Genomic DNA, 23,465 nt, shown 5'->3' on the forward strand with positions numbered 1-23,465 from the left:
ACCATGGTGGGCGTGCCACACAGAGGAGGGTGGCAGCCTGAGCAACTGAGCTGGGCGCAAGGCCGGGGAATCGAGCGTACCTTGCCTCCTTTCTCCTCCACCGTCGAGGGCCCAGCAACCTTTTCCACACGCACATCCCATCTCATCTGCCTCCTTCCTAACTTGTGCCCTGTCACTTCCCAAGTTTAGGGTGAATAGCTCCTTCCCAGGGTGCGCTGGGCTCCTGGAGGCATGTCTCCAGGGGAACTAGGCTCCGTCTAGCGATCTTGGCTCCCACCGTCTGCCCTGACCGTTCTCTGCACTTTCCTGGGTTGAAGCTTTACAACTGTCTGTGCAATCATTGCCCGTCTTGTCCCCTGACCCCAACCACTGAACAGGAAGGTCTTGAAGGAGGGGATTCTGTGTTTTTCTTCTGTGGCAACTCTGGGTGTTGAAAACACAGTCATTGGATGAAGTGAGGGGATGGATGAGGAGGTGAGGGCAGGCTACGGCTGACCACGTGGCACTGCAAGACCTCGTCCTTGGAAAACAAAGATGGTGGGCCAGGAGACCCATTGTCCCTTCCAGCTCTGATGGTCTCTGGCCCCAGTCTGGGGTATGGAGTGCCTGGGAGCCTACCCCTCAGAAGTGTGTTCCCACAGGCTGGTGCAACCATCCAGGGCTATGACTGAAGACTGGGGATGGCAGGGAGGATTGTTTGGAATTCTGCATTTGCAAAAGCAATAATGGAAGGCTATAGGAGCAATTCACACTCAAGGTGTAAAGTGAAAAGGACCGACTCTTCCCAAAGCAACCACTGTTAACAGTTTCTCCTGTGAGAATCCGGGCTCTTTCTCTTGCTGGCTGTGTGACTTTTTTACCTAACTTCTCTGGGCCTCAATTTTCTCATCTGTAAAATAGGGATATAATAGCAAGTACCTCATGGGATTATTGTGAGGAATAAATGAGTTAATATATGGAAAGACTACTGCCTGGCACATGGTAAGCAATGGGTTAGCTGATATAATTGCCCAATGTACTATATATGCATACATAGTATAGTACTAGGTACCCTATATATGTATATACATACATAAAACTATATACACATGTAGGTATGGTATACACGCATCTCTCTCCAGTGACTTTCTTTATCTTTTAATTAATTAATTTATTTATTTATTTATTTTTGGCTGCACTGGATCTTCGTTGCTGCGCGGGGGCTTTCTCTAGTTGCGGCGAGCCGGTACTACTCTTCGTTGCGGTGCGCGGGCTTCTCATTGCGGTGGCTTCTCTTGTTGCGGAGCACGGGCTCTAGGCGCGTGGGCTTCAGTAGTTGTGGCTCGCGGGCTCTAGAGCGCAGGCTCAGTAGCTGTGGTGCACGGGCTTAGTTGCTCTGACGCATATGGGATCTTCCCGGACCAGGTCTTGAACCCGTGTCCCCTGCATTGGCAGGCGGATTCTCAACCACCGCGCCACCACGGAAGTCTCTCGGAGCACCTTTTATCTGAGCACCTCTGCCTCTAAGAATCTGCTGTGTATTATTCCATGGAAAGGATGCACCAGGATTTACCTAACCTTAGGACTTGTGGGCTATTTCTTAGGTTTGGTGCAGTTTAGGGGACAGTTTGTAACTATCGAGTGCAATTTTAAATGCATAACCTGCAACGCAGTCGTTCCCTTTCTAAGAATTTATTCTATCCAATCTCCAGCCCTGGGGTACACAGGCCACGTCCCAGGTATTAATGGCGGCTATGGCACATGTGCGCCCCCCAGATGCGCAGACAAGGGACGTAGTGTAAGGCTGCAGCAGGAGAACTGGTTGGAGAGCGACCCTTGGCCCATGCCCAGGCTTGCAGCTCCCCTGTCTTTCCCAAGGAGGCGGGCCTGCTACTGACCCCGCCCCAACCATCTGGTCCCGCCCCAACAGGCCCCGCCCCGCCGCCAGCGCCACCACCCACTGAGCGCGGCCGCCCGGCAGGCCCCGCCCCGCCCCAGCCTGGCTAGCCCCCAGGCTCCGCCCCGCCCGGCACTCTGTGCGCTTGCGCCGGCGTCTCAGGCTCCCGGGCCCGGCGGCCGCGGCTCTTTTGTCTCCCGGCCGGAGCCCGAGCCGGATTCTGAGCTAGGGTCGGAGCCCAGGTCAAGACTGGGTCGGAGTCGGATCGCGTCCGCAGCCCGGGCTGCCCGATGGGGCGCGCCCCCTGCCCACCGCCCCCGGCCCGTGCCGTCGCCTGAGCCCCGGCCTGCCTGGCCCGGCCCGCGCCATGGAGTCCGGCCGCGGCGGCCTGGAGACCGTGGGCAAGTTCGAGTTCTCGCGCAAGGACCTGATTGGGCATGGCGCCTTCGCCGTGGTCTTCAAGGGGCGCCACCGCGAGGTGAGGGGCCGGCCGGCCCGGACAGAGCGCCGGCGAGGGCGGACCCCCCCGCCCCGGGGTCCCTCTCCCCATCCCCCGCTCCAGGGACCCCCCCCTCATCCCCACCGCCGGCCACCCCCATCCCCACCGCCACACTCCAGAGGCCCCCTCATCCTGCTGGAGACCCCACATGAACACAGCCGGGCTCCCCTCGTCTCACCCACAGCCCCGGGACCCCACGTCCCCCTCACATGCACTCCTGACCCCCTCATCTCCAGGGACCTGCTGGGCGCTTACCTGGCTTGGGCAAGGCCTTCAAGGGGTTCCCGGGTTCCCCGCCCCTGAGGGACACCCGCGCTTGGTTTTCAGAAACACGACCTGGAGGTCGCTGTCAAGTGCATTAACAAGAAGAACCTCGCCAAGTCCCAGACTCTCCTGGGGAAGGAAATCAAGATCCTCAAGGTGAGCTGGCCTCAGAAGCAGGAGGGGAGAGGGTGATGGGTGAGTCCGCTTCACTCACGGGAAACTTGGGTTTCTGTCCTAGGAATTGAAACATGAAAACATCGTGGCTTTGTATGACTTCCAGGTAAGGCTGCGGGCCGCCGTCTTGGTGGGGAGGGGGTGTGCTCCCCTCCCCCCCGCCACTGTCCCCAGTACAGCCTCGGGCCCCGGTGACTTAAGTCCCAGTCCAGCCAAGTGCTGGAGACCCTGGCCAGGAGCGGACTGTTCTAGGCTAGCATCTCGTACTGGGGGAAGGAGCTGGACACCCCCTGTGTGGATGGGCGTCGGAGGCCTGCTGGGACCTTGGAGACCCCACCCTCAGCCCAGTTCTTGGGCCTGGGTTTCCTCTGGGCATGTTGGGAGAGCTCCCACCTTCCCCAGCCACCTGAGTGCCACGGGCAGCAGCGCCGCTCCACCGAGGGAGGTCTGGCTACAGCGTGGCCCTCGGGGGTGTCTGGCCCAGTGGCCGCGACGGTGAGTCCTGTCCCCAGGGCAGGCTCAGGGCAGCCCTGCCAGCCTGGACCACCTGTCTGGGCCAGCGGATTGTTTGTTGACATTACCCCAGCGGCCCGGCATTGGCCACTGTCTCCCTGTGTCAGACTGGGGGAGGGGCGGGGCTAAGGGAGATTCCTTCTTGCTGGCAGTTGGGGCCAGCCACCCGGGCAGGAGGGAGGCGGGTGCCCGGCTGATGAGGCCATCTCAGGCCTAGCTGGCCCAGAAGACCGCGGCCTGTTTCCCCCAGTGACCCCGGGCCCCCAGGCCTGGCGCGGGGGGGGCCTGGCCTCGGCCCAGGTCTGGGACCCTGGAGACCCAGTTTGGGGACCAGGAACCTGAGGCAGCAGATCTGAGGGCCAAAGTGCTGACTAATGGTTTTGAAACCTGTTTACTGAGGCCACGGGACCAGCCCCTGGCTGAGGGGAAGTTCCCGGCCAGGCTGTCTGTGTTTTGGTGGCCTCCTCCCTCCTTCCCTGTCCTCTCCCTCCCCCTTCAGAGCTGGGCTGTGGCCTTGGGGGCTGTGGCATGACATGAGGTGACTTGGGGAGGGCCCAGGTCCAATGTGACAGCGACAGGGAGTGCCTGGAGGCTGTGTTCTGGGGCCGAGAGGGCAGCCCCCTTCCCCCTCCTCCTCTCCCACCCTTCCCTGTCCCCTGCCCCCCGCCTCTGCTCGCCTCCTTCCCATCCTGGCTGGGCCACACACCTGGTTGTGGGCAGTGCCACTTCCTCCAGGGCTGGCAGTGCTGTGGCTTCCCTTGTGCAGAGGAAGTGCTTAGAGGCCAGCCAGCCTCTCCCTTCCAGGCCCCCCACCCGGGGCTCTGTGCTCTCAGCCTTCGGGGTGTGGGGTGGCTCCCCGAGTCCTTAAGACACTTGTCTGAGACACACATGGGACCCAGGAAATCATGGCTTTTAAAAACAGTTAATGATTTGGCTTAAAAAAAAAAAAATGAAGAAACAGTACAAAAGGGACGTGGAAGAAGGTGACGCTACCATCCCTGTCCCAGTGAGCCCCATCTCCCCCAGAGGGTCTCTCTGGGGACAGTGGCACATCCTCACATACCTCTTTGCTGCCACACCATCCACAGTTCTACTGTGGCATTTTTCACTTAAGTGTGTGTCTTTGAGAAGGTCTGTGTCACTCCACATGAACTCCATCCATATGTGAGAAGTGACACCCCTCTCCTCCCAAGGAAATTATCCCCCATTCCTTCTGCAAGGTTCCGAGTCCAGACTCTGCAGCTAGGTGACCTAGTTCTGGTCCTGGCTCTGCCACTTAAACGAGCTGTGTGTCCTGGAACGAGTGTCTTAATCTGTCTGTGCGTCCATGTCTTTCTCTGTAAAACAGAGAGTCTGGAGTTGTTTGGTTGAAACTGGTCCTAGTAAGCACTGTGTGTGCTGACATTGCTACGGCTGTGACCGTGGTGTTATTTGCAGCTGTGTGGTGTTCCGTGGCCCTATATTCCACAGTTGACCTCACCAGTCCCCCACTGGAGGGACGTGGGGTTATTCTGGGATTCTGACACGTCAGCAGTGTGGTGGTGACTCTCCTGGGTTCACCTTTGCCATGACTGTGTGTCTGCAGGGTGGATTCCTAGAAGTAAGAGGATGAGTATTTTAGTTTGGAACAGTTGCCAGATTGTGGTCCATAGAGGATGGACTGTGGACACAGCAGCGCTGCTGGCAGGAGGGCCTGTCTCCCCACATCCTTGCCAGGAGCTCGGTTATCAGACTTTCATCTTGGCCTGCCTGAGAGGTGGAAAATGACATCTCTTATGGTTCTGTTTTTCACCTTTGGGGGAGGCTCAGCATCTCTCTGTGTGCATGTGAACACCAGGAATGCCTCCTACCCAGGGATGTGCTCCTGTGGGTCTTGTGATTACCGAGGTTGGACGGCACTGTGGTTAACGGCATGGGCCCTGCGCCCTACTGCCTTTCTGAGCCCAACTCGCCCATTTACTTACCTGGGTGACCTTGGGCAGGTTACTCAGCCTCCTGGTGCCTCAGTGTTACCCAGAAAATGGGAGATGATAACAGTATATCTATGGCATAGGGTGGTTGTGATGACAGCTTGAGTCTATGTATGTTAAGTGTTTAGATCTGTACTTGTTAGTAAGTGCTATATAAATATTGGTTGGTGGGAACTCTTTATATATTAAGGAAAGCCCTTCCATGATAGGTTGCAAATATTCCTCCTCAGGTTGCTTCTTGTCTGTTGAGGTGGTTTTGTTTCGTGGCCATACGGAATAGTGACTGTTGTCAGGCCACTGTGGGTGTGTGTGGGGGGCCTCTGGGGTGGTGCTCTGCTCTGTGGCCCGCAGACATGTGGGCAGGCAGCGGGAGCCCCTGGCCTTTCCTTTCCTTGAGGGGCAGACGGCTGGCTCTGGGTCTTGCCCTCGCCTGCTGGGCCGTGGTTGGGTGTGCTCTTTCTGGGGAGAGAGGCCATCACAGGGGTCAGGGGACAGCCCTGCCCAGCGTGCGCCCTGGGACGAGGGCCTTCCTGAGACCAGCGCGCCGTCCAGCTGGTTCCCACAGCTGGGTGACTCACTTCCCGGCCTGGCTGACAGAGCCACCCCTAGTGACTTTGGGGGGGTGGACACCTCAGTCAAGGGGAGAGGTCTGCCTCGCTGTGGGGTCATTCAGGACAGTGCCAACCCTTGGCCTTGCTTTTTCCAGAACGCTGGCTCTCGGTGGTGGGCACCGTGACCCAGGCGGGCTTGGTGGGTCCCGGGCAGGGACGTGTCGATTCTGTGTTTTCCATTCTGGAAGTGTCCTCTGCTTCTCCCGAGTCAGGGGCAGGCCCGGTGTGTGGGAAGAAGGGGGCTGGAGAGGGCAGCTGGCCTCCCCCCGGCTCCCCGCCCCCCGGGAGCCACAGGCACACAATGGAAGCTGAAGGAGGCTCCCTGAGGAAGGGTGGGCTTCCTCCTCAGGGTGGGGCTGGGCATCCCTTCCTGTCCAGGAGAGCCCAGCCTGGGGGCGGGGAGTGCCGAGGCTCCCATGGGCGGCTGTGCTCCGGCCCTGGCTGTGGCTTTTGCCACCTTCTGGAGCCAAGACGGCCCACTCCAAGGAGTTAACTAGGTCAGTGCCCGCCCACCCACCTGCCCACCAGGCCCAGCCCAGGATCACCGGACAGAGTGGGCTCGGCCGAGCCCAGGAGCTGGGATCCTCTTAAGCAAAGCACCTTAGCACCCTGTGGAGGCAGGGCGGCCTCCTGCGTGCCTGGGCGCCCGTGCCAGGCTGCTTGGGACACCTGGTCCCGACACCCGGGCCAGCCCGGTCCCCAGGGCCTGTGGGTGCGCCACTGAGAGACGGAGAGGGCGCCGCTTCATCCCGCCTTCAGGGCTTCGCCTGTCCTCTCGAGGTGTGCAGGTCAGGGTTCACCACCCCCTTCCTTGGGGGCCGCACGCACGGTGGAGTGGCCAGGACTCTGGTGCCCGGCCCTGCCCCTCCCTCGCCAGCTGTATGACAGGCAGAATCACAGGACCTCTCTGTGCCCGTTTCCTCCCCTTAAGTCGGCTGGGACGTCGATGGGACCTGCCCGGTCCTCAGGTTGCACCGGGGGTGAGTGGCGGGATGGGGGTGACCCCGGTGTGCTCCCTGTAGGCCGGGGGCCCGGCGGGCCGGCGCCTCGGCCGTGTTGGTGGTTTTGCATTAGTAACGTGACGGACTCCTGGGGACAAGAGCGCGGCCAGAAGCCCCCTCATCCGCCTCCCCCAGGAGGGGAGCCCTCTGGCTCGGCGGTCGCCGCAGCCCCAGGAAGCAGTCCTGGTCCTTTCGAGTGTCTAGACCGCGTCTGGACCGACCCCTAAGGAGGCGGCCTGCTGTCTGCCGTCCACTTGGTCCCCCCGCCTGGGGGAGCTCGTGGAGACCAAATTTAGCTCACGAGGAGGAAGGCCGAGGCGGGACCTTTCCGGGTCTTGGGTGGGAAGCAGGCTGCCAGGGGTAGACCAGCTGTGCCACCAAGGCCGTGCTGATCTCCCCCCACCCCCTGCCGGGGAGCCTGGAGAGCCGGCTTCTTCAGGGGGGCCTGGGCACGCAGCCGTCCTGGAGACCGCCGCACCGGGGGCGCTGCAGGCGTGGCCGAGGCTCGTGCCAGCCCATGGGGTTAGCGCCTAACAAGCTGATGCCGCGGGCGGGGAAGGGGCCTTCTGAAGCCAGGGCAGTGGGGGACCCCGAGACCGGGACTCCGCGGGTCCGAATCCCACGTGGTGAGGGGAGATGGGCACGACTCCCCCGGCCCAGCCCTGCCGTGCTCTCCCCCTCAGGCCCTGAGCCTCTGGGCTCCGTGCACAGTAGGGCCTGCGGGCAACACCCTCGGTCTCTGCTGGGTGACCCACGGGGTGAAGGGACAGAGGTCGGGGGAGGAGAGGAGCCTGGACCCCCGCAGCCCCGCCTGGCCCCAGAGCCCCTGGTCTTTGCTCACTGAGGGCTCGCCGAGGCCTGGGGGGGGGGCGCCAGGAAGGCTTCAGGGAGGTCTCGGGGGGCCGGGGTGTCAGGGAGCGGGGAGGGCTAGGAGCCCCGAGCCAGCGGGCGGCAGGCCCCGTGGGGTGGCCCCTCGGGAGGGAGGGCGTCTGGCCTGGTGTTTGGAAGCGCCCCCAGCTGGAGTGGGTTTGGGGGTCCTGTGCGGGGGTCCCATGGGTTCCTGGGCACGAAGGGCAGTATGCTGTCACTGATGCACAGGCGCCTCCTTTCTGGGGCAGGAGGTCGTGGGGTCCAGGGTGCGCGGGACTCACCTCCCAGCTGGCAGGCCCCTCGTCCCCATCCAGCCACGGTTCTGCCAGCCCTGGGTGACTCCGCGGGGACCCTCGGGGGGCATGGATGCTGCATCTGTCTCCTGTCCTTGTCATCCGGCCCCTGCCCGTCCTGGCTCGGTGGGTGATCGGAGGCTTTCCTGCGGAGCAGGGGGCCTGTCGGGAGGGCAGGCAAGAGCTGGAGGTGCCTGGGCCTGAGCCCTGCCCTGCCCTCTGGCGGTGTGGCACCTCTGGGCCGCTCAGGACAAGGCTGCTCCCTGGCGGGTGAAGTCGGGAGCCTGCTCAGCACGTCCCCAGAGGTGGCCGTGGTCAGGATGATGGCAGGTGAGGGAACAGGTGGCCTCGGTGTCACGGGGAGTGGCTGTTTCTATCTCCTGGGTTAGTCCTGGGTCCTCATCTCTGGCCCCTCTGCCCGAGAGCCTCCGACTCTGCGCCCGGCTCTCAGAGCCTCCCTCCGTTGGGATCTCCCTCTTCCTGGTCCCCCTCTGTCCCCGCTGGCCTGGGCCCACCCCGCCGGTCCGTCGCAGTCGCAGGCGCGTTGTGACCGGGGACTTTCTCCCTGCATTATCTCTCCCCGCAGCTGGCCCGGGAGGGCGGGGCCTGTGTGCTGGGCCTCCCTGCTTTGGTGGACGGAGCCCACCCCCTCCCAGAGGAGCCCGGCTGGGCGCTTGGGAAGGCTTCTGCATCCCTGCCGGACACGCGGCTGAGTGAGGGCCTGGGGAAGCAGGGTGGGGCACGCGGCCCCTCCAGCCCCGGAGCTTTCAGCGTCCACCTCTCAGCCCTGCTGCCCGGGGCGTCCCCGTCCTGGACCCACAGCCCCTTGTTGGGGGAGCTCTGGAGGCATGCGGGCTTCTCTTTTGTTTCAAATATAAATGTATCTATTTTATTTACTTATTTTTGGCTGCGTTGGGTCTTCATTGCTGCACGTGGGCTTCTCACTGCGGTGGCTTCTCGTTGCGGAGCACGGGCTCTAGGCGCGCGGGCTTCAGTAGCTGTGGCACGTGGGCTCAGCAGTTGTGGCTTGCGGGCTCTAGAGCGCAGGCTCAGTAGTTGTGGCGCACGGGCTCAGTTGCTCCGTGGCATGTGGGATCTTCCTGGACCAGGGCTTGAACCCGTGTGCCCTGCATTGGCAGGCGGATTCTCAACCACTGCGCCACCAGGGCAGTCCCGTGGGGGGTCTTCTCTTGTTTCATGGGGCTGACATTTACACCTGGGGTGTCACCCAGTGGCTTTGTGTTCTACTGGTGTGGGTCTGAGCCCAGGCCCAACCTCCTGGGGGTAGGGTGACTGATCAGGGGTCCTCTGTCCTGCCCGGTCGGGGTGGCGGGGGCATCCCTGGCACATGAGCAGGGGTGGAAGGCGGTGGCCCGCTGCTGGGGATCAAGTCTGTCTGGGCCTCGGGTGCCCTCCCCCAAAGGCCACTGAGAAATGTCCCTCCTGCAGCTACCTCCCTCCTCCCACCCAGGCTTCCCTTGGGGCTCCCCCCATGCCTTGAGAGCTTTGGGGCCAGCTCACGCGCTTGGCCCCTTGCCCCGTGGGGGTTAGAAGCTGGAGCTGCCCGTGAGCAGCATGCTGGTGGGGAATGGGGACTCGGTGCATTCTGCTGGGCGGCGGGCAGGGGCTGTTCCTGGTCCCCAAGGCCCAGCAACGTACTGGTGCTGAAGGGGCTTGGGGACTTGCTCCTGGCTGGCAGGGCCCCTCAGTTAGGGAAGAACCCGCCTGGGGAAGAGGGGAGGGCACTGTCTGCAGGAGGGCAGAGCGGTTAGGACCCCGCCTGCCTGGTTGACTTGGCTTCGCCGGCCTCAGTTTGCTCATCCGTGACCTGGGGATCTCAGGGGTCCCTCCTGGACGGACGCCGGGGCCGTGGGTGCGGGAGGGTGTCTCTGTGCTGGCCTGAGCAGCGGGCTTCTGGGTCTTGCTGGCGTGGACCGAGCTGAGGATGCTGGTGGCACCCCGAGGCCATGGGTGGCCACGGGCTGAGCCAGAAGCTGGCCGGCAGTGGGCTGGCGGCGCCAACCTGTAATGCTGGTGGCATCTTTGATTCCGGAGCCAGCAGCAGTTTCCGTGGCCTGAGAGTCAAGGCCCTCACACCCTCGCTGTGTCCCTTCTTGGGGGCCTGGGTCCCCCACTAAGTGCTTCTCCTTGGCCAGGACTCACCACTCATAGAAGAGCAAGCTGAGCCCTGTCAAAACCTCAGGGCCAGGGCTGACCCTGACCTTGATGGAGACCTGGGTTGCTGAGAGCTCTCCCTGGGAGGTGGGGTCCTTGCTCCACCCCTGACACCTCTCCTGGGTCCTCAGCCCCTTCCCCAGACTTGACAAATGGAGTGGTCTGATTGGCTGCTTCTCCTGTCACTCAGCCCACTTGGCTCTCAGACATCCTCATCTCCGGGCCACTAAGCAGCTGGCTAAGCCCCGGCGTGACAGGCCTCAGGGCTGCCAGCCAGTGTCCACGCTCACTGGTCTCTCCTGCCTGAGCCCAGGCGGTGTGTTGAGGGCAGCTGCAGGTGCCGGGTGCCCAGGTCACACTGGGGCCAAGCCAGGCCTCCCAGACGGCTGCCAGACTGGGGGACAGGGCGTGCTCCCCTCCACCTCTCACCGCCTCTTCTGTGTCCTGCAGGAAATGGCCAATTCTGTCTACCTGGTCATGGAGGTGAGTCCTGGAGGCCAGCTGTGAGGACAGGGAGGCTGGGCCCTCTCGGCTCTCAGGCCCCTTGTCACCTTGGGGTTAGAAGTTGTTTTCATGTCCGTGGGCTTAGGGCCACCTCACCAGCAGGCCCAGCGGCCACAGCAGGTGCTGGAGGGGCGGTGAGCACCCCCATTGACCTCCTCAAGCACGGATTGCGGGGGACGTCTGCCCCAGGCTGGAGACAGGGCACCAAGTGCCCGGGGAGCAGGCATCCAGGGGTGGGGTGGTGGGAGACCTGGGCAGGGCTGGAGGGTGTGCCCTGGCCGCTGACCAAGGCGTGTGGCCGGTCTCTTGCAGTACTGTAACGGCGGCGATCTGGCCGACTACCTGCACAGTGAGTGGACACCTGCGGCGGGATGGGCTGCCCGCCGAGGCTCACCCTGACCCATTCTGAGAGGTGGCCTGGCGTGAACGAGCCTTCCTGGGCCTGATGGTGATGGCGGATCCTCCCATCCCCCTGGCGCCTGCTGGGAAAGATGGAAGCGGGAGTGGAGCCCCGTTGGGGACACATGCTGTGTCAGAACCACGAGGGATGGCCTCACAGGGCAGACTTGGTCTGCAAGGGTCACTCTTGAGCGGGGCCCCGTGCGGCCCGCTGTGGATGTGGTGCCCGGCAGGGTCCCGGTCGCCGGTCGGCAGCTCTGCGGGAGCCAGGCCTGTCCTGGGCCCCAGCGGGGGCCGGCTCTCCACAGGGGGCGGGCCTCCGCAGGGCCCTGGCGCAGGTGGGGGACCACTGTTGAGGCCGGGCCTGGGGCTCATCGCACAGCCGCTGGCCGTGGTGCGTGCTGTGAGCAGGGGGTAGAGGGAGCTGCTGAGAAGCGGTCCTCACCTGAGAAGGGGCGGGGTGTGCTGGGCAGCAGCACGGGGCTCGCAGGTGGGGAGGGGACACCGGGGCAGCTCAGAGTCAGACGGCGTGGCCGACGGGCCTGGAGACCGCAGGGAGGGGCCTGGGAGCCGTTCGGGGCGCCCGGGTGAGCTGCGCCCCACTGAGCCCGTCTCCCCTCAGCCATGCGGACGCTGAGCGAGGACACCATCCGGCTCTTCCTGCAGCAGATTGCGGGCGCCATGCGGCTCCTGCATAGCAAGGGCATCATCCACCGCGACCTGAAGCCCCAGAACCTCCTGCTGTCCAACCCTGGCGGGCGCCGTGCCACCCCCAGCAACATCCGGGTCAAGATCGGTGAGGCGGCGGCCGGGGCCCGGGGAGGCCGGCGCGGGCCCTGGGGCCGCGGCCACCCCTCTCACGCCTCTCCTCGCCTGCAGCCGATTTCGGCTTTGCCCGGTACCTGCAGAGCAACATGATGGCGGCCACGCTCTGCGGCTCCCCCATGTACATGGTAGGTGGGCCACCCCAGCCCCTGCTGCCCCGTCCTGTTGGAAGGGGCGTGCGCAGTGGGGTTCCCTCCCGTGTCCCGAGCGGAGCCCCATCCCGTGGCCTCACTTCGGGTGGCAGCCGGCGTGGCTGTACCGTTTCCCGCCACGTCTGTGGCATTTGGCTGGCGTCTGTTCTGATTGGCTGGAGCCAGACTTCGCTCGGCGCACGCTCAGCGTCCGTTCTCGCCGTAGCGCCGACCGCACTGTACCCCCGCAGGCCCCGGAGGTCATCATGTCCCAGCACTACGACGGGAAGGCGGACCTGTGGAGCATCGGCACCATCGTGTACCAGTGCCTGACGGGGAAGGCGCCCTTCCAGGTGAGGGCCCCCCGGGCAGAGGGTGTGGGCGCGCTCAGCTCTGCAGCCCAGCAGTCCTCGGCCGTCACCGTCCCGCAGCCTCCCCTCACTGGAGTGACGTGGCCGCCCAGCTCCCCACCGTGCAGTCACTTCAGGGCCTTGTCCTGCTCAGGGCCAAGGCCGGAGTCTCCACTGGCTCTGGGGCGCACCTGTGTGTGTCCACGTGTATGTCTGAACCAAGTTTCATGGCCTCCCTCCTGCCCATTGCAGGGCTGGCATGACCCACCAAATTGGTACCAGGACCCCAAGCTCTGGGGTACACCCTGCATTTGGAAGGCAGTGGCCTGCTGTGTGCTGGACCCCAAAGGGTCCAGGGCTCTGAGCCCGTGCCGCAGGCCCTCGCGTCCTGTAGTGGCCTCGTGGACCAACCCGGCAGCTCTCCACTGTCGCCAGCTTGCCCCAAAGCGCCCTCTGCCTGCCCGGTGACCTAGGCTGCCCCCATCCCTGCTCCCCGCACCTCCCTGCCTGCCGTTTCCTGCACGTGAGCAAGTGACTAGCGGAGGGCTGTCCCCCGCTGGCGTGTTGGCCTTGGGAAGGCAGGGGCCGTCTTCCTCTTGGCTGTACCCCCCGTGCCTTGAACAGTGCCTGGCACACAGCAGTGCTGGGCGCGTGACACGTGAACAGGCGTGTGGGCGGGGCCCACTGGGGGGGCCAGCTTGTTCTGGGGCCCTTGGCTGGGGTGGGGTGCACGGGCCACTTTTTAATTTCAAGAAGCACACGACCGGTCACACCAGATACCCAGGATGCACCCGCAGCAGGTGGGAAGGGGGCCCAGCCAGCATCCTTGCTCTGGGCCCCCCTGGCCCCCCTGTGTGGTCCCCATGGTTCCACAGCCTGGCTGGGGGGAGGGGGGCCCCTTCCTTGGAAGAATGCGAGGGCGCTCAGTGTTTGGACAGACAGGCTGGCAGTGCTGGACCAGGGGCCTCTCGGGAGACAGAGGCTCTGAGCGGCTAGTGGCTGAGAGCAGCGGGGACGCTCACACCTGGCCCCCTGGCCCCCACTTCCAGGCCAGCAGCCCCCAGGACCTCCGCCTCTTCTATGAGAAGAACAAGACGCTGGTCCCCCCGTGAGTGCCCCTCCCGCCAGACACAGACACCCCGCCCCCCCACCCCCGGGCAGGCTGCCCTGTCAACGTCGTGCCCTGTGCCCCCAGCATCCCCCGGGAGACCTCGGCCCCGCTGAGACAGCTGCTCCTGGCTCTGCTTCAGCGCAACCACAGAGACCGCATGGACTTCGGTGAGCACCGCCCGACAGGCCTGGGGGGTCAGGGCCCTCTGGCTTGCGCCCCTGCCCCCCACATCCTGCACAGCCCGCTCCCAGGGGCCCTGTGGCGGCAGTGAGTGGGTTTCCCGGGGCCCGCAGCTCCTTTCCCAGCAGCGGAGACGGTAAAATCCCCGGTTTTGCAATGGGCAGCACTGCTGGGAAAACCGTGGGCCGGGCGGGTGGATCCGGGCCTGGGCCACACTGGGGGCGCCAGATGCGTTCACGAGCCGCCAGATGGGGCTCTGCCTCCCTCCGTTCTTGGCGTGAGGCAGCGGAGACGGGGCCCAGAGCCAGCTGGAGCTCGGGCCCCAGGGGACGGTGGGACCTGGCCTTGACCCTGGGAGTCCTGGCGTCGGACCCTCCTGAGCCCGGGCCCATTCCTCCTCCTGCAGATGAGTTTTTCCATCACCCCTTCCTCGACGCCAGTGCCGCTGTGAAGAAGTGTGAGTCCCCTGAGGGTCTCGGCACTCCCGTGCCCCGCCTTCTCCCTGTGGGCTGCCAGCCCCACCCCGGGAGGTTGGGGGCTACCAGCTCCTCAGCCCCCCTCCAGCCTGTAGTCCCCAGGGGCCCCTGAGGCCAGGGGGTGGGCTCGAGCTCAGCTGACTTGGCGCGGTGGGATTGGAGAGGTGAGGGCGGGCCCCTCGCACAGGTCCCCTCCTGGTCCCCGGGTTCCTCTGGGGCGGGGGGGGCGTCCCGAGCCGGCAGCTGTGCTCGGCATGGGGTTGACATGGGCAGGGTGGGAGCGCGCGGGGCCGGAGGGGGAGCATCCCATGCTGACGGGTGCTGCCCCATGCCCTCTGCCAGCCCCGCCCGTGCCCGTGCCCTCGTACCCAAGCTCGGGGTCCGGCAGCAGCTCCAGCAGCAGCTCCACCTCACACCTGGCCTCCCCACCGGTGAGTCGCGCGTCGGGCGGTGGGCTGCGGGCTCCTCTCGCCTCGGCTCCGGGGCGTGCAGGCGTCCGCAGGAACCCCACCCCGGCTCGCGCCTTTGTTCTGCTGTGTCGTCTGGTCTCATCACACCAGATTCAGACACGTTCTGCTTGGGAATGTGGCGGAGTTAGAAGCGGGTGGAGGCCTGTTTCAGGGTCCCTGTGTCCCGTCGGTCTCTTCAGCACCATGTCAGCTCGGCGCCTGCGTGTGCACGGGCGCGCGGGTGGCCCCGGGCGGGGGCCCCGTGTCCCGGGAGCCCACCCGCCCCGCAGCCCGCGTCCCCAGACAGGGCTGGGGTGAGGTCTGCCGAGGTTGCGCTCAGGGGCGGGGGCACTGGGGCTTGAACCTCCCTTGGGCCGTCCGTCCGTCCGTCCGTCCGTCCGTCTGTCCCTCCTGCCAGGCGGGGGCCAGGGCCAGGCTGGTGGCGGAGAGCACGGCTCTCTCACGCCCGAAGGCGGACCTTCCAGACGCCCCACCTCCTGAGCGCAGTGCAGGGCCACAGGGGCGGGGGGTGGGGGGTGTCGCCTGACACGGGGTCGCTGGAGCCTGTGGGGGCCAAGCGCTTCCTCGTGCTGGGCAGCAGAGGGCTCCGTGGGGTGACCGCTCCTGTGGGGAGGTCACCGGAGAAGGAGTGGCCTGGGGGAGGAGAACGTGCAGAGCCTCTGCCTCGTCCCCACGGCCCCCTTCACCCAGGCCCTGGGGCCGGGTCTCAGCGGCCTCCTCTCTGACCCCCAGTCCTTGGGGGAGATGCAGAAGACCCTGACCTCCCCGGCCGAGGCCGCCGGCTTCCTGCAGGGCTCCCGGGACTCGGGCGGCAGCAGCAAGGACTCGTCCTGTGACACTGATGACTTCGTCATGGTCCCGGCCCAGTTTCCAGGTCCGGGGGCCACCAGGCAGGGGTGGGCAGGGGGATCACTGCAGACGTGCCAGACGGAACCCCTAAGAAGGGGCTTCTGGAAGCTTCTACCCCAGATCAGCCTGGCCAAAGAGTCAGAGCTGAGTCCTGCCCGCCGCGGAGCGCCCAGGGCGCCTGCTCCGAGGGGGGAGCTGCAGCCCCCCCCCCAACCCCGCAGAGCTCTGTTCTCGGGTCCTCAGTTCCCCTCGCGACCCCGGATGCTGGCACTTCTCTCACGGCCTTGGCTACCCTGAGACTCCCGGGACGGGGCTGGGTGGGAGCGGGCCCTGGTGTCTGATGGGCCACCCTGAGCCTGTCGGCTTGGCTCCGCAGGGGAGGAGAGGCCCCGTACCCAGCCGCCGGCAGCACAAGGAGGGCAGCGGGAAGGTGGGGACCCAGCGGTCCTGGAGGAGGAGTGAGGCCCAGATTGGGAGGTGTGGACACCCAGCCTGGGGCTCGCTGAAGGCTGGTGTGTGCGGAGGGTACCAGGGTCTCCTTCGAGTGCCATGAGGTCCAGACAGGCAAAGGGGGTTATCAGCGCGAGCGACAGAAGCAGGGACGGGAGAGTGCCTCACCGTGGCTCGGGCCCACCCCAGGAAGAGGTGCCTGGGCCCAGCCTCACCCGTCTCCCATCCACAGGTGACCTGGTGGCCGAGGCGGTCGGTGCCAAGCCGCCACTGGACAGCCTGATGTGCAGCGGGTAAGCCCCCAGCCTGAGCCCCGCCGGTTCTGCGGGGAGGGCGACGCCTGCTCTCAGGCTGTCGCCTGACCTGCCTGGGTCAGACAGTTTGGGAAGGGCCAAGTCTGCTGTGCCCAGTGCAGGACGGAGTCCCGAGGAGGGGCCAGGGTCTGTGCTCGTTTGGCCTGAATGTGAGGCCCTGTCCTCGCCCTGTCCCCGCCAGGAGCTCGCTGGCGGCCTCTGCTGGCCTGGAGAGCCGCGGCCGGACCCCGTCTCCTTCCCCGCCCTGCAGCAGCTCCCTCAGCCCCTCAGGGTAAGCGGGGCCCGGGGCGCAGTCAGCATCACAGCGCCCCAGCCCCAGTCGGATCCTGCAGGAAGCGGTCACGTCCAGAGGCCCTGCCTTCATTCAGGCCCGGCAGGGCGCCAGGCCCCTGTGGGTGGTCCAGCGGAAGGAAGGGATTGTGGTGGAAGGGATGCAGGGTGGGCTTGGGGCCCAGGGGTGGTTACCGGAACCACCAGAGACCAGTGTCGTCACTCCCTCCCCCGCTCCCCGAGCTTGTAGGGCGAAGTGGGCAGTGACTCCCAGTGCCAGCAGGAGCTGGCCCAGCCTCGCTGTCCTCTGTCCCCCCCCTACTGGCTGGTCCCAACCAGAAGCCACCTGGGTGCAGAGAGTGGGGGGCGTGGGGTACCAGGGAAGCCGTGCTGGCTGTGTGCAGAGACAAGGAAGCAGGTGGCCTGGAGTGGCCTCTGCCCCCACGTTAGGGCCTGGGGTTCAGCCCAGCGCCCCATCTGCGGTGACCCCAGCCTCTCTCCCCACGCAGCCGGGCCGGGGCGTTCTCCAGCAGCAGGTGCGGGGCCTCGGTCCCCATCCCGGTCCCCACTCAGGTGCACAACTACCAGCGCATTGAACAAAGCCTCCAGTCGCCCCCCCAGTACCGCACGGCACGGTGAGTGCACGGGGCCCCCAGTCGCCCCCCCAGTACCGCACGGCACGGTGAGTGCCCGGGGCCACCAGTCGCCCCCCCAGTACCGCACGGCACGGTGAGTGCACGCGGCCATCAGTCGCCCCCCCAGTACCGCACGGCACGGTGAGTGCACGGGGCCCCCAGGGGCCAGGCGCGCCCCGCAGCGCTGTAACGAGAACCCCGGGCAGCCCACTGGGGCGGTGCAGAGCCACCTCACACGCACGGTCGTGCAGACTGCGTGCTGCATGGCTGCCAGCACCACCGCTCTGTGGACGTACTGGCACTCAAGCTGTACCGTGACTGCTTTCTGGTAGATGTCAGTGAAGTGTCTTGTGTCCACAAAACCAATGTCGATTTTTGTAAGTTTCGGAAGAGGAGAGGGCACCTTTTTTTGTAATTCACAGAAGCCCCTGTGGGTCGGGGGCTGCCCTGGCGGGGACTGGCGGCTCCCACCGGCTTGTGGCTGCTGGTGAGGCCCGTTGTTTGAACGGAGGGGGACAGACACGTGGCACGCTGGTGGCCCTGGCCGGGCGTGGCTGGGGGCCTCACACCCTGTGCCTGCTTGCGTCCGCAGGTCCTCTGCCATCCGCAGGTCAGGCAGCACCAGCCCGCTGGGCTTTGCACGGGCCAGCCTGTCACCCCCGTCTCACGCCGAGCACGGAGCCGCCCTGCCCAGGAAGCTCTCCGTGGGCGGGGGCCGGCCCTACACACCGTCTCCCCAGGGTGAGCCTACACGCCGCTGGTGGACCCAGCCTCGGAGCTGGGACTGGGCGTCTCCACGCGGGGGGCGGGGGAGAGACTCACTCTCTGTCCCACATTGACCTTGGCAACCCCTCTTGCCCCCAAGTCGGAACCATCCCCGAGCGGCCGGGCTGGAGCGGGGCGCCCTCCCCCCAAGCAGCCGAGATGCGGGGTGGCAGGTCCCCTCGTCCAGGTAGGTGCAGCCCCGGCCCAGTGGGTGTGCAGGTGGAGCTGGGGAGGGGTGGAGGAGCTGGGCTGACCTCCCTGGGCTGGCCTGTCGCTGCTTGGGATAGTGGCCATTTTCCTGGTTCACAACCGTCATTTCTTACGCGTTAAAAGAAGGCAGGAAACTCCATAAGACTATTTTAACAAACTTAAGCCTTCAGCTTACGGAGGCCCACCGTGGGGCTCAAATCCCACTCCGACCCCGCCATGCTGTGTGACCTCGCGCAGGTGTCTCAGCTCCTCTGTGCCTGTTTCCTCAGGTGCGCAGTGGAGCGTAGGTGCAGTGCGGCACAGGTGGCCACGAGGGTAAAGGGAATCCTGAGCAGGCGTGGGGGTCTCCGTACACTGTCCTGGTTGGTCGTGTGGGCGGGGCCAGGCAGTCCTTGGACGGCTGTGATTGGGCCCGTCCTGTCCCGCCCTAGGCTCCTCGGCACCTGAGCACTCTCCCCACAGCGCCGGGCTGGGCTGCCGCCTGCACAGTGCCCCGAACCTGTCCGACCTGCGTGTGGTCCGTCCCAAGCTGCCCAAGCCCCCCACGGACCCGCTGGGGGTGGCGTTCGGCCACCCGCAAGCCAGCCCCCCGCAGCCCTCCCACGGGCTGCAGTCCTGCCGGCCCCTGCGCGGCTCGCCCAAGCTGCCCGACTTCCTGCAGCGGAACCCCCTGCCCCCTATTCTGGGCTCCCCCACCAAGGTAACAGGGCCGTGGGCCTCCAGGGGGGTGGGTGGGGAGTGGCTCTGTATGTGCTCGGGCCGCCGGGCTTTCTGCCTGGTGGGATTCCCACAGGACCTGAGGGGCCCCGGAAGCCAGAGGCAGGGCTGGTGTGCTCCAGCACAGCTGCGCCTGCCCTCTGTGCTGAGACCTCTTGCACTGGCTGGTGGCTGGATCCGTGTCTCCCCGTTCACGTGTGTGGGGTGGCCACGTCCCCGTGACGAAGACTGGCTCCCAAAGCCAAAACATCTGCTCTCTGGCCCTTGACCGGAAGCGTCCCGACCCTGGCCCAGCATCCAGAGCCCCAGAGAATCCAGGCTGCCACCATGGGCACATTACTTAGTTCATCCCTTGCCTCAGTCTTCCTGTCTGTGAAATGGGGCCAGAACCTGCAGCTACCTCGTGGTGTCTCTGTGAGGGCATAGGTGCACACGTGCGTGCCCTGTGTCGGACGCGTGCGTCTGCGTGTATCACTGTCTTCCAGCACAGGCTGGAGTCTGCCTTCACACCTTTGCTGTGAAGACCTGGGTCGTGGAAGTTTGGGGTTTTGCAGCGTGGGGCCCTGCAGACTCAGGCCAGCGCTGCTGACCCCGTTGGGATGTTAATGTCACCGTGGCGGGTCTATCTCAGCACTTCACCTGCCCCTCCTAGGCTGTGCCCGCGTTCGACTTCACCAAGACCCCCAGCTCCCAGAACTTGCTGACTCTCCTGGCCCGGCAGGGCGTGGTGATGACGCCACCTCGGAACCGGACGCTGCCTGACCTCTCTGAGGCGGGGCCCTTCCAGGGGCAGCAGCTGGGCCCCGGCCTGCGGCCCACCGAGGACGCCAAGGGCCCCTTTGGCAGGTGAGTGGGTGGGGACTCCCCCGACGTGGCCTGCGGGAGGAGAGACCCAGGCCTGCCTGCTGTCTGCGGGCACCTCACTCCCTCTTCAACCCCTTCTGAGCCTCAGTTTGTGCGTCTGTTCAATGGGTGACAGTGACTGCCCGGGGTGGGTGGGAGGACCGAGTGGCCAGCACAGTTGGGCAAGGCTGGGCATGCTGACCAGGCTGCGGGGCCCCCAGACCCTGCCTGGGGGGGGACGGGGGGCCGGCCCTGGGCAGCGGGTGGCCTGGTGCCTGCGTCTCTGGATCCCCTGGGTGGCGCACGGCACGTGTTCACCACCCTTCACCCTGCAGGTCCCTCAGTGCCGGCCGCCTCACGGATCTGCTCCTTAAGGCTGCCTTTGGGACGCAGGCCCCTGACTCAGGCAGCGTGGACAGCCTGCAGGAAAAGCCCATGGAGACCGGTGCGCGGGGGGGCCACTGGGGAGTGCTCTGGGAAGTGGGGGCCCCCGCGGCGGGAAGACCCTGAGCCCCTCCTCTTGCTCTCCCAGCGCCGTCTGCTGGCTTCGGAGGGAACCTGCACCCGGGAGCCCGCGCTGGGGGCGCCAGCAGCCCTTCCCCCGTGGTGTTCACGGTGGGCTCGCCCCCCAGCGGGACCACGCCGCCCCAGGGCCCCCGTGCCACCGTGTTCTCAGGTGAGGACCGTCACTGGCCTCGCGGCTGCAGCGGATCAGCGGCCCGCGCCGTCCGTCAGGAAGCGGGAGGGGCCCTTGCTGTAGTCCGGAGTTGAGCCAGGCGCTACCCTCACGCCGAGGCCCTGGGAGGGTCCTCCTTGGAGGCTCGGGGTCCGGGCTCAGGGCCGTCTCGGGGGCACAGCTCCCACAGACAGGCCCCCGCAGCCCCGGCCTCTGGGCTCCGGGGTGCCCCTACAGTGGGCGGGGGCCCGGGAGGGCTGAGGCCTCCGCTGTAGTGCCTGCTCGCAGAGGGAGAGGAGTGGAGCGGGTGGGGACCGGGCTCTGTGTCACAGCGGCGGAGCATTGATGGGGAGGGGCGGCCGGCCCTCTCCCCACAGTGGGCTCCTCCAGCCCCCTCAGCTCGGCAGGTTCCTCCTCCGCCCGTCACCTGGCGCCCGGGGCCTACGGCGAGGCCCCCCTCGAGGTACCCGCCCCCGGCCACTGCTGCAGCTTTGCCGACCCCGTGGCCGCCAACCTGGAGGGGGCTGTGACCTTCGAGGCCCCCGACCTCCCCGAGGAGACCCTCATGGAGGTGAGGGCTGGGCGGGGGCGGGGCCAGGCCCAGCGTGGCGTCTGGGCAGGGCTGGTCGCGGGATGCCGAGGTGCGTCCCTCAGTCGGCCCGTCTCCCCAGCAAGAGCACACGGAGATCCTGCACAGCCTGCGCTTCACGCTCGTCTTTGTCCAGCACGTCCTGGAGATCGCGGCCCTGAAGGGCAGCGCCAGCGAGGCGGCCGGGGGGCCCGAGTACCAGCTGCAGGAGAGCGTGGTGGCCGACCAGATCAGCCTGCTGAGCCGCGAGTGGGGGTGGGTGTGCCCAGCGGGGCCCTGCGGGGAGGCAGCGGGGGTGCGGGCCCCACCCCTGACGCGTCCTTGCCGCCCTCCAGCTTCGCGGAGCAGCTGGTGCTCTACCTGAAGGCGGCCGAGCTCCTCTCCTCGGGCCTGCAGACCGCCATCGACCAGACCCGGGCCGGCAAGCTCTGCCTGTCATCCACCGTGAAGCAGGGTGAGGGCAGCCTCGGCCGGCGGCGGCAGCAGCAGCAGCATTCGGGGCACGAGACCCTGAACTCAGGGCAGGGGAGTCGGGGAGGGAGGGATAACTATCTCTGGGAGAAGAAGGTCAGCGAGGAAGAGGTGACGAGGGAGGCCCTCCTGAGGAGGTTACCTGGTGCAGGCCCAGCCCGGGAGGGATAGTGCGGGGCGCGGGCAGGTGCAAAGGCCCTGCGGCAGGGCCCCCACGTGTCTGGGGGGCGGGAAGGCGCAGCGTGAGTTGCTGGAGCAGAGCACCTAGAAGGTGGGGTCGGGCAGCACCCCGGGGACGGAGTGAGGGGCTTTTGCCCGCTGGTCGCGTGGGTCCCCTTCCTGGGGGCTGGTCTGAGCTGCCGGGGCGCCTCCCACAGTGGTGCGGAAGCTGAACGAGCTGTACAAGACGAGCGTGGTGTCCTGCCAAGGCCTGAGCCTGCGGCTGCAGCGCTTCTTCCTGGACAAGCAGCGGCTGCTGGACCGCATCCAGAGCGTCAGCGCCGAGAAGCTCATCTTCAGCCACGCGGTGCAGACGGTACGCCGCAGGGCGGGGCCCCACGTGGGGCAGGGCGGGGCGAGCGGGCTGAGGCGCGGGCGGGGGGCGTTGACGGCCACAGCTCCGCCGGGTTTCAGGGGGCACCGCTCCCGGGGTGGGAAATGACGCTACGCCGTCCCCTCAGCCAGCAAGTGTCACCCGGGCCCCTCCAGCCCCGGCGGGGAGCCCGGAGCTCACCTGGGCTTCCGCCTCGCTGTGAGGCTCCATGGCCCAGGCGTATCTCTCTCTGAAACTCAGGTTCCTTACCTGGAAAAGGGGGAACCTGGTTTTCAAGCCTCTTAGCAGGTGAGTTGGTTCCTTCTTCTCTAGAGGAAACCAGCACAGGCAGCCCAGCTGGGAACTGCGGCGTGAAGGCGGGCGGGGCTTGGAGGGGCCTTGCCCGGTGCTCTGCGTCTGTTGCTTTGGGGTCCTTGTGCCCAAAAAGCGCTGCTTCTGAGGCAATGCCTGTTTTTGAGAAAATTCACTCGTGCAGTAAAAACGCAGCCCGAACAGACGTTCGGGAACAGTCGGCCTCCTCGTCCCCGAGCTCCCCCTCCCCCAGGGGTGACCATCACTAACGTGACCGGGACCGAGGGAGTGCTCTGCCCGGTGCGGGTGGCCGGTCGCCTGCCCTGTAACCCCGGCTGCCGGCGGCGAGCAAGCCTCTGTCGAGACTGCGCATGACCCGGCGGCGCCCACAGCGTGCGGCGCCGTGGCTCGTGCGGCCGTCAGCCCTGGGTCCCCCGTCTCTGTTGGGGGCAGCTGGGCCCAGCCTCCGCCCTCACCCGACAGGTGCAGTCGGCCGCCCTGGACGAGATGTTCCACCGCCGGGAGGACTGCGTCCAGCGCTACCACAAGGCCCTGCTGCTCATGGAGGGGCTGCAGCAGATCCTCTCAGACCAGGCGGACGTGGAGAACATCGCCAAGTGTCAGTGCCCACTGGGCCCCTGGGTGCGGGGGCGGGAAGGGGCAGCGGGAGCCCGCTCACCGTGGTGCCCGCCCGCCCCCCCCTCCCTCCAGGCAAGCTGTGCATCGAGCGGAGACTCTCGGCCCTGCTGACCGGCATCTGCGCCTGACCTCCTGGAGGCCCGGCCTACGGCGCCCACGGGGCTTGGACCTTCGCTGCCCATCCATGGGGTGGGGAGCAGCGTGCTGGCCGGGCTCGAAGGGACAAGCCCGTGGCCATGACACCGCTCGCTGGTGCTGGGGGAAGGACCGTGGCTCCCCACCCAGCGTCCGGAGCCAGGCCTCAAGCCGCGTCTCTGTCTCCTGGGCTCCGCGGCCGTGGACTTCAAGGCGCTGGAGGGCCCCGCACAGAACCTCAACGTAGGCCAGTCCCCTGGCCTGGCTGACGGGCAGAACTCCCTGCCCAGCCGGCAATCAGAACTTCTCTCCCGGCTGCCTCGATGGCAGGTGGGGACATGTGGGCATCCCCCAACCCCGCCCAGA

The 23,465-nt window shown here is 66.1% G+C and overlaps 1 protein-coding gene across 1 annotated transcript; it reads left to right on the plus strand.

Annotated features, from left to right (window-relative positions):
• The first annotated feature begins 2,036 nt into the window (after positions 1-2,036).
• On the plus strand, positions 2,037-23,172 carry ULK1 (unc-51 like autophagy activating kinase 1). The gene is made up of 28 exons (XM_061170480.1): positions 2,037-2,354; positions 2,703-2,795; positions 2,878-2,919; positions 10,697-10,729; positions 11,063-11,099; positions 11,772-11,945; positions 12,029-12,102; positions 12,357-12,458; positions 13,505-13,563; positions 13,651-13,733; positions 14,153-14,203; positions 14,565-14,653; positions 15,425-15,566; positions 16,224-16,284; positions 16,487-16,576; positions 17,085-17,210; positions 17,803-17,951; positions 18,076-18,162; positions 18,617-18,885; positions 19,555-19,748; positions 20,081-20,190; positions 20,278-20,421; positions 20,799-20,992; positions 21,093-21,265; positions 21,346-21,464; positions 21,859-22,016; positions 22,809-22,944; positions 23,037-23,172. Exons 1-28 carry the CDS (start codon positions 2,244-2,246, stop codon positions 23,090-23,092), a joined length of 3,156 nt encoding a protein of 1,051 aa, XP_061026463.1. The 5' UTR covers positions 2,037-2,243; the 3' UTR covers positions 23,093-23,172.
• The last annotated feature ends 293 nt before the right edge of the window (positions 23,173-23,465 follow it).

This window comes from Eubalaena glacialis, chromosome 15 (assembly GCF_028564815.1).
Source record: "Eubalaena glacialis isolate mEubGla1 chromosome 15, mEubGla1.1.hap2.+ XY, whole genome shotgun sequence".
NCBI classification, from domain to species: domain Eukaryota; kingdom Metazoa; phylum Chordata; class Mammalia; order Artiodactyla; family Balaenidae; genus Eubalaena; species Eubalaena glacialis.

What these genes read in the sequence shown, in the direction of transcription:
- ULK1 (XM_061170480.1), top strand. Translation starts at nt 2,244, where the DNA reads ATGGAGTCCGGCCGCGGCGGCCTGGAGACCGTGGGCAAGTTCGAGTTC. An exon ending in CTACACACCGTCTCCCCAGG is followed by an intron (nt 17,952 to 18,075) that starts GTGAGCCTACAC and finishes CTTGCCCCCAAG; the next exon opens with TCGGAACCATCCCCGAGCGG. An exon ending in CGTGGAGAACATCGCCAAGT is followed by an intron (nt 22,945 to 23,036) that starts GTCAGTGCCCAC and finishes CCCTCCCTCCAG; the next exon opens with GCAAGCTGTGCATCGAGCGG.